The 12,319-nt window shown below is 33.2% G+C and overlaps 1 protein-coding gene across 7 annotated transcripts in view; it reads right to left on the reverse strand.

Moving 5' to 3' along the window:
- Nucleotides 1-12,319, reverse strand: part of GTF2I (general transcription factor IIi) — a 93,879-nt gene that overhangs the window by 62,248 nt on the left and 19,312 nt on the right. For 6 of the 7 annotated variants that reach the window (XM_032459502.1, XM_032459503.1, XM_032459507.1 and 3 more), the window contains exons 2-6: nt 8,908-9,011; nt 5,814-5,952; nt 3,727-3,861; nt 2,476-2,659; nt 2,277-2,305 (exon numbers count right to left, since the gene is read on the reverse strand). In XM_032459502.1, coding sequence (XP_032315393.1) covers nt 2,277-2,305; nt 2,476-2,659; nt 3,727-3,861; nt 5,814-5,952; nt 8,908-9,006 — 586 coding nt within the window. In that variant the 5' untranslated portion in view covers nt 9,007-9,011. Of the gene's footprint in view, nt 1-2,276; nt 2,306-2,475; nt 2,660-3,726; nt 3,862-5,813; nt 5,953-7,597; nt 7,656-8,907; nt 9,012-12,319 lie in introns of those variants that run through there. The other variant, XM_032459508.1, reaches the window with a different exon arrangement.

Below are 12,319 nucleotides of genomic sequence, written 5' to 3' on the forward strand. Positions count from 1 at the left end.
AGAGTTGGTATGGCAAAAAAGCTGAACCATACAAACCATCCACTGGGATAACTCATTATTAAAACACCCTATAGAAATATTCTTTGATTAACCATCAGGCCCAAAGTTTCAAAATCAGTTTCTAGGATGAAGGACTTCATAAAATATAAATGACAAACTAAAGCTAACCTAGAAGACTTCAGAAAAAACAGAACTGATCATGAAAAAGTATGCATTTTAATTTAAACATGACAAATAACTCTATTCTTTCTCAATTTAAAAAAGGACATATACAAAAACCCACCAGCTAACATCATAATGGTGAAAGCCTGAATGGCTTCTACCAAATTTCGAGAACTAAGTTGCCGAAGTATTTCCAGGGGAAAATAGTCTTTTCAATGAGTTGGGGTGGAAAAATTAGATATCTACAAGCAAAAAGACGGATTTACAACCTTATCACATACCATATATAAAAATCAATGCAAATCTGATGATAGGGCTAAATGTAAAAATTAAAGCTATCAAACTTATAGAAAAAAACACGACAAATCTTCATGACCCTAGGTTAAGCACAGATTTCTTAGATACAAGGTCAAAAGCACAAGTGATATAAAAATAAACTGGACTTCATAAAAATTAAAAGTTTTTGTTTCTCAAAAGGCACTATCAAGCAAGTTAAAAGGCAACTTGCAGGATCTGACAAAATATTTATATCAAGAATATATAAAGAATTCTCAATTCGATAATAAAAAGGCAAAATAACCCAATTAAAAGCATGGGGAAAGGATCTGAACAGACATTTCCCCAAGGAATATACATGAATGGCCAATAACCACATGAAAAGATAAACATTATTAATAATTGGGGATATGCAAATCAAAATCACAAGATACCACTTCACATCCACCAAGATGACAAAAAACAAAAAGACATAACATACCGATAGGAATATAGAAAACTTGAACCCTCAAATGAAATGGTACAGCCACTTTGGAAAACAGTCTGGCAGTTTATAGAAAGTTACATGTTATAATGTAAAATTACCTAGCAATTCCACTCCTGGTTTTACATATTCAAGAGTAATTAAACTGTATGTCCAGACAAAAACTTACCAAGTACGTTCATAGCAGTATTATTTATAATAGCCAATGGAAACAATCTAAATGTCTATCAACTGGTGAATGGATAAAAGGGTGGTATGTTCACCCAATGAAATACTTACTACTCAGTAATGGAAAAAACTGATATAGCCAACAACCTGAATGAATCTCAACTGAATTATGTGAGTGAAAACAGCTAATTTCAAAAGGATGCATATTGTATAGTTCATTCATATAACATTCTAAATCTTAAAATTTTGACAACAGTTGTATAATTCTGTTTTTAAATTTTTTAAAGTGAATTTACCAAACATCACTGAACTATATACTTAAAACAGGTAAATTTTATGGCATGTCACTTACATCTCAAAAAAGCTTCTAAAAGTTCATCTTTTCATCATGGTGAGACTAAAACAAAGGTTACTTAATAAAAAACATACACTTGAGTGTCTATTATTTTGTCCCTTCTTGGTTACACTGGTTAAGGGGTTGCCAATGAGAATGGTTATTTACTTTTTAGAAAGTCTCAAACAAACCTGGCTCCAAAGGGTACTCATCTTCTAAACATTTCTTTTCCCTTCAAATGAAAGGGCTGGATTTTCTAGAAGCAAGTCCTATTGAAATCCTCCACATTCTTTAAGGGCCCATCTAAATGCCCTCTTCCTCATAAAAGCTTTCCTGGGCTACAAAAGAATGCTTCTTCCAATCAACTTCCACCAACCATTCCTACAGTGTGGACACTGTGCTCTTGATGTGGTGACCTTCTGGACTTTTCATCTCCACCATTAGACTACCAGCCCTAAAAAGCTTTAATGCTTACACATGGTTGTGTATTCCCCTCATCTAATCTTGTGCCCAGGATTTTCACACCAGGATGTTCAATGGACATTAGGTAAATTAAATCCTACTTATAATTCTGGGAAATGAGGGCAGATCGAGTATTTGACCTTACACATTGCAAACATAAAACCTTGAATACATCCTAAAGTAAGTAGCTGAGCTGAAAACAAAGAATAAGTCTCTGCTTTTTTAGCTCAATGACTTCTCACTGGTTTATGTAAACATCATAATACTCCACTCCAAAAAGTCTTACATCATACTCTCAAAAAAAATAAAGAAACAATTAAAATGTATTAAATTTGATACAACAGGTTTAGGAACCCATCTAGTTATCATGTAAGCAAAACAATCACTTACCTAGGTGCTTCTTTGGCTCTAGGAAAGGTCTGTATTAAAACAAAACAAAAAAACTACATGTGAATATATAAAACTGTCATACAGCATAAATTTAAATGAGTTCTACAGCAAATAAGAATTTTTAATACTATATTAAAATAAGCTGAATATTCAAGCTTATGTGAATAAACTGTTGAGGGCAAGAGATAAAGTATTTCACCTCTTAATGATAAATGAAATCCCTGCTTTGTTCTCCAAAATCCATTTCAGGGTTGCAAGATCATAGTTCTCAGGGTGTTTAAAGGCAACTCCTTCTGGAAGCCCCTGCACTACCACAGCTGACTGATCCCGTAGCATCTTTTCATATGGAACAGGTACCACTGTTGATTTGCCTAAAGCTTTCCCTGGGGTTAAGGGACAGGAGTGAGATAGAAAGAGGATAATCATTAAATGGTAAGATTAAAAAAACGAAACCATTATTAGTTTATCATGGCTTAATAAATGATATTTGTATTTTGGTAATCTGATTTCAAAACCACTTTCAAATACTACAGGGTCCTATTCCCAGAAGTCTAAACCTGAAATGAATCCAAAGTGCCAAAAATGAAACTATATAAAATGTTTCTATAAACCACTCCCACACAAAAAGAACAATGGTCCCATCCTGGTATAACATAATCTTCTCACATACAATTCAGCTTCAGAACACAGAAGTCTGACAAATCCAACTGTTACCATAAAATACCAGGCAATTTGTGGCTGATACTCTCATTGAAAACTTATTAAACTCAACCTACATTCACAAATGAGTACATCTGTCATCCCTTTGTGTGTATCAGGCAGAGAGCTCACAGATGCTAGGAACCCCATCCCTCAGAGTTGAATTTTACCTACAACCTCACAGTGTAACCTTTATCCTCCCTGCTTTCTCCCTTTTTCTTTAAAAGAACTTTATTTCACACATAATTGGATTAACCAAGTTGTTGTTTATCCCCCAGGGTCTTGGTGAGATCAGCATTACGTGTCAAAAATAAACAACGTTCTTTCGGATTATTATGATGTGTTGCTGTAGTTTCTTGGGTGGGGGATGCTGACAGTGGAGAGGCTGTGCATGTGTAGGAGAAGGGGGTATAGGAACTCTGTACTTTCCTTTTAATTTTGTTGTGAACCTAAAACTAGTCAAAAAAAAAATTTAATAGCTACATTTGTTTCTGGGTTCCTACAAACTGGAAATAGAAAGTGAGGTCATTTCTATAAAATCTACTTTATCCGAAAAGAAAAAGGAAAAGCAGGGAGGTGGGGTGTGTGTGAAAAAAAGTGAAGTTATTCATAGTGTCAACTCAATATTTAGGAATTAATCCATTCAATTTGTGAGTGTGTTATATGATTGTTAAGTCAACTATGTAAGCTACTCTTTAGAAAACTCAACTATATAATGCATCTTTTAGAAAATTCAAGTGTATAACCCTACCATAGCAAAAGCAGAAATAGTCCTCAACTGTTTTTCTGAGTGTTTCAATCTCTACAGCATCTACACTCATCCGATTGCCCTGGGTTGTAGACTTCATTTTATGCATCTCTGCAGCCTTTTCTTCTTCTTCAACACCTGTAAAATATCAATGATATAAAAGGCCCATATTCATTATCTTAATATTTGACTTTTACTAAGAATATTTTTTCTAATGCTAACATTTATGATTTGACAGAAAGGAAAGTGAGGGGAGGAACTTTAAAAACACAAGCCTAAAAGACATAAATGACTTGAATGGAAATAAGAAATGGTGATCATCTCTGAAATAAGTGTAACTATAACTAAAAATTCTACAAAGTACAAACTAGGTACTAGTAGTTTTAAATAGAAAAAAAAAATCCGAAGAGTAATTTATCAGCGACAAATTTGATACAGGAAGATTATCACCACAAAAAACATCCTTGGCTTGTAAAGTCCAACACAATACACTAGACACTTACAGCTACTAAGCACTTGAAATGCGACCAATCCAAAATAAAATGTGTTACAAGTTTTCAATATTCACTGGATTTTGAAGACTTTGTACAAAAAATAATATGTAAAATGCTCATCAATAATTTTTCATATTGATTACAAGTTGAATGATGTTTTAAGTGTCTGGTTAAAACATAATCACTAAAATAAATTACCTGCTTCTCTTTACATTGTACTAGAAAATTTAAATCACCTAAGTGGTTTTTCTTTTGGATTCATTTTTTCTATTGGATAGTACTTCTCAAAACCCTGGAAAAGAGCTTAGAATTCTCCCCCAAGAATTTCTAAAACTGAATCATGTATCTATTAACTAGGTTTCAGAAGACAACTATTGAGCCTTATCTGCAAAATAATTTATAGAGACAAATATTAGGTACTTAAGAATTATATCCAAAGATTATTCTGTTTGGCATCAAATTATTGGTAACAAAAAAGTATGAATACTAATAGGCAAGGACTGCAATTTGCAAGTGAGGACAATTCCCCAAATGCTTAGTCCTAACCACTGAAGAACCACATCAGCAAGGCAGTATAGGGAATGGGACTATAAACACAGCTGCCAGTGGGATTACAGTATTCATAGGACAGATGGTAGCTGATATACACATAATCAAAGCAACATTATTAGTATAACTTTAAATATACAAACATAATCAAAGTCTTTAAAATTCTCAAATTGATAAAAATAATGGAAAAAATTTTAAATAATTACTATCATGAATCTTAAAAGAATATAGCTGAGGCAGAATATAGGGGAGGGGAGAAGATATGTTTTTTAAAAATACAATTGAGAATTGAAATTAGTGAATTAAGAAAACTATTTTTATTCACCCATTATCTGCTCAATTTATCATGAACTGGATCTAACTTGATAATGGAAATTTATGTTTGGATCTTACAGACATATGTATTATATGCCTATAGATGTCTTTAAGAAAATGCTGTATCACTGAGTTAATGTAAAACCTACAGTGTTAGGGTAAACACAGATATCTAAACTGCCATGCTGTGAGAGGTCCTAGGTATTAACATCCTATAATAAATTTCTCTGTTGCATTTGTTCCAGTGTCAAGGATACTGAGTGGATGAACTCCCAACTGGAGGATGGCTAAACTCACTGAGGACTCTAACAAGATGACTCAACTGAGTTGAGGAGACATGTTTAACTGTGCTTCATGCTTACACAAATTTAACGCACAGAGAAAGACTTGTTTTTTAACACACCACATATCAGGAAAAGAACTGCCTATTTGAATGAGAACTGTTAATCAATTTAAATTTTTCTACCTCCTCTCTAACGTGTTTCACCACCCGGGTAATGTCAAGCAAGGAGCACAATACATTAAACATTTACTATTTTTTTAAGCTCTGCAGTCTTTTCCCTGCTATGTTACCATGTCAGTGATTCATTTTGAACATTCTGAAATGTCTCCATGGACACTTCAGAGTTTTTTAGGTATAAATCTCATTCTGCTTTAGAATAAAGTATGACATGTGTTATCCGTAAATAGGCTTAATATTTATGAAATACAAAAAATAAAAAAAATACTTACAGTATTTAACAAAATCTTTCTGAAAATCCTTTCTGGTATTGACAAAAGCACGTCCTCTCTCGGTTCCAACAACAAACACGTCTGTTTCATATACTGCAATGCAGGCCACTTCTGCCTTGGACTTTGCCAGTTCTTTACACTGAAATGCAAGTATCAAATATTATGTTACATACAAATATTTAAAAGTACTGTTTCTGCTGGATGAATAAAAAACCTTATCACTTGAACTGTCTTAATACCTAATCTGTAATCCGGTGAATTTCCTTGTTTCTGGCCTTAAGTTATCATATACAGGAGAGTCCCCCATTTTTTAAGGTACCTCTCTTTCTAAAGTTTTTCATCCTGATTTTAGACAGAAGTCACAGAATTTATAATAAAAAAGGCAAAAGTCTTTTGTATTCTGTTATAGGTCAAGAAACAGACACAGATTTGCATACAGGCTTACTGGAGAGTTCTCCCAGTAACACCACCTGTGCAGCTGTAGGGGAGCAGGAATCTGCAGAGGGAGAACTGATAGCTGCACAGATGCATCGCAGGAACTCTGGAGCTGGGACTGGGGTCCTCCAGACACCCTGGGCAAGGGAGCCTCTAACTTAACTTATAGAAGCTGGGAGATTGGTGCCACTAGTCCTGAAGAGCGGGACTGGAAGCCACATTACAACTTCCACCACATAATCCCACATCCACAAGTATCTCCATATGTATATACCATTGGAATCCTATTCAGATGAGTACACTTCTACTAAGCATATTCCTATGAGATTAAACATTCTTTAAAATCTTAATAGAGTATATATACCATTCCATTTTATGAATAAACAATAATTCATTTAGAGCAAACCCTGTGAAAATGTTGGTAATTCCAATTATCACTCCTAAAATAAGCATTGAAACAATAATCTGGGAACAAAATGTTTGTGTATCTTGAATGACTATCTCAGAAGAGAGTCAGACATGAAACAACAGTCGAAAATAAGACTCTCAAAACCAACTGAAAATTGCTTTCTAAGAAGGTTCTATCAGTTTACACTCCCACATGCACTTCCAGAGGAGCTCACAATATCCTAGCAAATATTGTGCAACTTCCTCAGAAACACTATAAAAGGATACTTTAGTATAATGGATAATCCACTGATTAGCATTAAAATTAAAGAGGATTCTACCTTAGTTTTCTGTAAATCAGCCTATCTTTTGCTTCTTTTTCTAATGTTAGTGTGTTTCTCTATTGATAAAAGTGTCTCGCTGATTTTAGGCATAGAAAAGCTGTTTATGGAATTAAATACATAATTACATATATTTTCTTCTGGTTTTTAAAATTTCTCAATATAACTATCTTTTATTTTTACTCATCTAGAATTTAACCTGACATATAACATTTTTTTTGCCAAATAGCCTGCTTACAGTATCATTTGTTCTTTCTGTTTTGTTTTTTGGTGGCAGTGGAGGCAATTAGGTTTATTTATACAGTATCATGTGTTGAAAACTACAGCTTCCTCCATTTTGTTTTTGATTTATATAATAACCACCATCTAATTTCTTAAATGGAAATTACTTGGTAAAATACTGCTTTAAAACAGTACCTTGAATAAGTAATTTTATACCTACTTTTAGAAATCTTTTGAACTGTAATAAAGCCACAGTAGAGAACTTGGGAGGTGATCCAACAACCGTTCCCAGCTTGAAGAACAATGCTGTACAACAATGCTGTACTAAAATTTTGCTATATTACATTTATATGAGATGTATTGAGGCTGCTCACCTGTAAGGAACTAGTATTTACTTACCTTGTGGTAAATGGGGGTGCATTCTTGCTGCACTATCCACACTCTTAGTTGGACAACCCTGTCACCAAAGGCAGTATTTATGAAACAGCAAAGCAAGATTCATGTACTGTCCAAGGATTAGATCAAAGAAATGTATGGGGCAAGTGAAGGATGAAGCCGACCTATACACCTACAATTATACTTCATCGTGTACAGCTAGGAACATGAGGAGGGATACTTTTAGCCCTGCTGGTGAGGACGAAATAAAAGCTGCCAAAGATGGGAAAACTACAAGACATTCTAAGGAAGAGAACAGGTCCTATGTGATCCTGTGTCATTCTACATGGAGAAAAATATTTTAAAAGGTATTTAATATCAATAGAGTAAAATTTAATCTCTAAATAATTAACATTACAGCCACAAATTTTGGTGGTTTTATGATCACAAGAGAAATGAGTGACACTCAGAAAGTAATAGTATACAGTCACTAACCATTCTAAAGTTTTCTTTAAGGAGTTAGTTTTTAGAAAATTCTTAAATAGTAGAAAGAAAGGGGGGAAAATAGCCTCATGGAAAAACAAAAAAGAATCCAGACTATGCCATATTGACACCTGTAAGGTTAAAAACTATGTAATATTAATATAATACTAATATAATGCACAGCCTCCTCCTGCTTAGAATATTTAATTTCACTGTGTTAGAGAATACCTAAGTCTAATGCTTTTTAAATCTATGAGCTCAAATATACACTCATAAAAACATAAGCAAATTGTATTACCATCATAGTATACAGAAGTACAGCAAAAGAATAACACTTAATATTTTGTAATTATGTACCTAAGTTTTAAAAAAAATAAAGTACTAACAATACATATTTGGTAGGTCATACAATACAGTTAATTATGAACACATAGCACAATAAACTATAGATATAAAATAGTAAATATGCTCCTATGGCCCCAAAACATGGTAATGTTCTTTATAGCACCACATTGTAATATACAAACTCACTCTGAGTAACTTCAAATACCACACTTAAATTCAAAGGTAATGCTTGCAAATCAAAGGGTTGCCTAAGATACTGGGAGGTAAAAAACTGAAATTAAGTGTAAGAAATTACACATTCAGGTAAGTTCAGAACATTCTGAAACATGGTATGCAATAAAATTTGATTTGAAAGGCTTAAATCCCATAACTATTATTCAAGCAAAAACCCTGTATTTGTTAAAACTGAAAGTCATATTGTAGTTTCCAAAAACAAATCAATCTCATTCACAAACCCAATCTTATCCAACTCTGGAAACTTTTATAGAACTGCAAAGTCATCTCACCATGGACTCAAGAGCAGACATGAGGAACGTCACCACCATCCTGCTCTCTGAGGATTCCTCATCTTCCACAGGCAGGGTAGACATTGCTACTTGGGCCATGATCCCTAGGAAAAAGAAGTATTAAGAAAGTGAGTGGTAGAAATTGAGCGTCCTTCTCAACATACATTTACAAATGTGAGGGTCTTACCACAGATTGCCTAATTTACAGTTTTCTTACATAAAAGGAAAAAAATAAGACTCAAAAACCAAGTTTTGTATTTGTTTCAAACTCCTATTATCCTATAAAACAGAAAACCTATTCCCTAACTTTCCATCTAGTTTTATTTCCATAAATTAGGTCAGCTTCACCTCCCAAAATAAATTCAGATGTCACCCAGAACCAGTTAAATATTTTCCCAGGTGAGAGAAAGAGGTGATGCACTTCACAATCCAGTGGTAAGTTTATCACAGTTCAGCACAGAAAACAGATGCAAAGTTCCCTTCCTCTTACGCACACACTGATTACCCACTAGTGGGTCAAGTAGACTGAGGCTAGGGGAAAGAGAAACTCTTTCTTACTAAGGAAATAGGTTGCAGGACAAAGAACACTTAAGATTCCTTTATAATATATTCTCTTTAGAAAACAGTTTCTTTTTATTTTTATCTTTTTCTGTTCATTTGTTTCCTTTTGTAATATGAAAACAAATATATGCATGTTCCTGTATGGCTGAAACATTATGCTGTACACCAGAAATTGATACAACATTGTAAACTGACTCTACTTCAATATATATACAAAAAAAAAAAAAAGGAAATAGGTTGCAAGACAAAGAACACCTAAGATTCCTTTCTAATACATTCTCTTTAGAAAAGTTTTTTTATCCTTTTTTGTTCGTTTCCTTTTAAAAAAAATCTTTTTTGTTTCTTTTCTTTTAATGGGGGAGGTAATTTTAGGTTTTTTTTGTTTGATTTGTTTTTGTTTTTCAGAGGTACTAGGGATTGAATCCAGGACCTTGTGCACCCTCCCACCTAGAAAAGTTTCTGATACTCTGGTATCAGCAAAGAGCCTAAACTGAATTTCAAGCACTATAAAAATATAACACATAAACATGCACTATTACATGTTGGCAAGGATGTGGTGAAATTGGAATCTTTATGCATTGCTCTTAGGAATGTAAAATGGTGCATCCACTGTGGAAAAGTTTGGCGGTTCTTTAAAAAGTTAAACAGAATCACCATGATGCAGTGATCCCACTTCTGGGTATATATCCAAAAGAACTGAAAGTGGAGTTTTGAACAGATGTTTCTGTATGTTTATGTTCACAGCAGCATTACTCACAATAGCCAAAGGTGGAAACCCAAGTATCCATTGTCAGGTGAATGGGTAAACAAAATGTGGTATGTAAATACAATGGAATGTAATTCAGCCTTAAAAAGGAATAAAGTTCTGATACATGCCTCAATAGACAAATCTTGAAAATATTATTCTAAGTGAAATAAGCCAGACACAAATGGACAAAAGTTGTGTGATTCCACTCGCATGAGATTACCCATAATCAAATTCATAGCGACAGAAAGTAGAATGGTGGCTGCCAGGAACTAGAAGGAGGGAGCAATGGGAAGTTATCATTTAATACATACAGAGTTTTATGAGTTTGGGATGATGAAAAAGTTCTGGAGATAGATAGCAATGATGGTCGCACAACAATGTGAATGTACTTAATGCCAGGGGAACTGTATATTTAAAAATTATTAAAATGGTAAATTTTATGTTACATGAATTTTATCAAAATTAAAAAATTAAAAAGCAAAAATACATCACATAAAAGACATTCTAAGAAGCCAAAATCGAAAGCAAATTTTAAAAATTCTAATACAGCCATTCTAAGTGCAGTAAGCCAGAAAAAGAAAGAAAAATACCGTATGATATCACTCATATGTGGAATCTAAAAAAAGAAAAAAGACACTAATGAAATTACCTAAGAAAAAGAAACAGACTCACAGACATAATAAACAAACTATGGTTACCAGGGGGAAAGAGGGTGGAAAGGAATAAATTCGGAGTTTGAGATTTGCAAATATTAACTACTATATATAAAACAGATAAATAACAAGTTTTTCCTGTATAAGCACAGGGAACTATATTCAATGTCCTGTAGTAACCTATAATGAAAAAGATATGAAACCAAATATATGTACATATATGTATGACTGAAATGTTATGCTGTACATCAGAAGTTGACAAATTATAAACTGACTATACTTCAGTTAAAAAAAAAAAAACCTATGTGGTTGCCTATGGCTCCCTCCTTTTCAGAGACGGCCCACCCTCTGTCTATGGAGTGTATACCTACTTTTACTTTAACCTGAGCACCCAACCCCCATATCTCACGGTCTTTCTCTTGCCTTCTGAAGCAGCCTACACTATATGCCGTATGTATCTCGCTAAATAAATCTACCTTTACTCAAAAAAAAAAAAGAAAAAAACCTATGTATGTAGATTAAAAAGTAAGTAAAAATCCTGACACTGAAAGAAATGGTTTTCTATAAATAGTATGCAAATTACATGCCTATTAAAAAGTATCCTTTTCAATTTAGTTAAATTAATTCCAGTTTTAACAAGAGACCAAATAATCTAATGAAATTAATACAAAAGAATGACTAAAAAATTAGACTGGAACCATGAATAGGAATTCTAAAAACACATCTATGTATATAAATTAATTTATTAAAGACAATTGAGTATTTCTTAACTGAAGGCCCAATATTCCAGAGAACATGTAGAGCTCTTAGCATGAAAATTTTGGCTAAAAATGTGTATTATTAAAGAGAATGACCAGGGAAGGAAAGTGGGGCAAGATAGCAGAGGGAATTAAAACATACAAACTACTATATATAAAATAGACAAGCTACAAGGACAGCACAGGGAATATAGCCAATATTTTACAATAACTTCAAATGGAGTATAATCTATAAAAATACTGAATCACTATTGTATACCTGAAATGAATATATTGTAAAAATCAACTATATTTCAATTAAAAAAAGAGGACGACCTATTTCCCTATTATTAAAAACTGCAATCTAGCTCCACCATTTGTTAGCATGTGAATTAACTGCTATGCTCGATTTGGGCATCAAAAAGTAATAAAGTGTACATATTTAGGAAATTAAATTTTTATAATAAAAAATTGACACTTTCCCCCATATCTGTTAACAAATAGAAATAATTCTGTTTCCTAAAACAGGATCACTATTCTGATGGGAGAAAGAATCAAAAAAGGCTGCACCAAGCAAGAGAATGGTTAGATCGTGGAAATTATTTTCCATAACAGCCTAGGTCTTATTCTTCTCTCTCGGATAAATAAGTTTAAGTAAATTTATAATACAATGTGGCTCAGTCAGTGTGGACAACAGAAATACTATTTTTCCA

Source organism: Camelus ferus, chromosome 18 (assembly GCF_009834535.1).
Source record: "Camelus ferus isolate YT-003-E chromosome 18, BCGSAC_Cfer_1.0, whole genome shotgun sequence".
NCBI classification, from domain to species: domain Eukaryota; kingdom Metazoa; phylum Chordata; class Mammalia; order Artiodactyla; family Camelidae; genus Camelus; species Camelus ferus.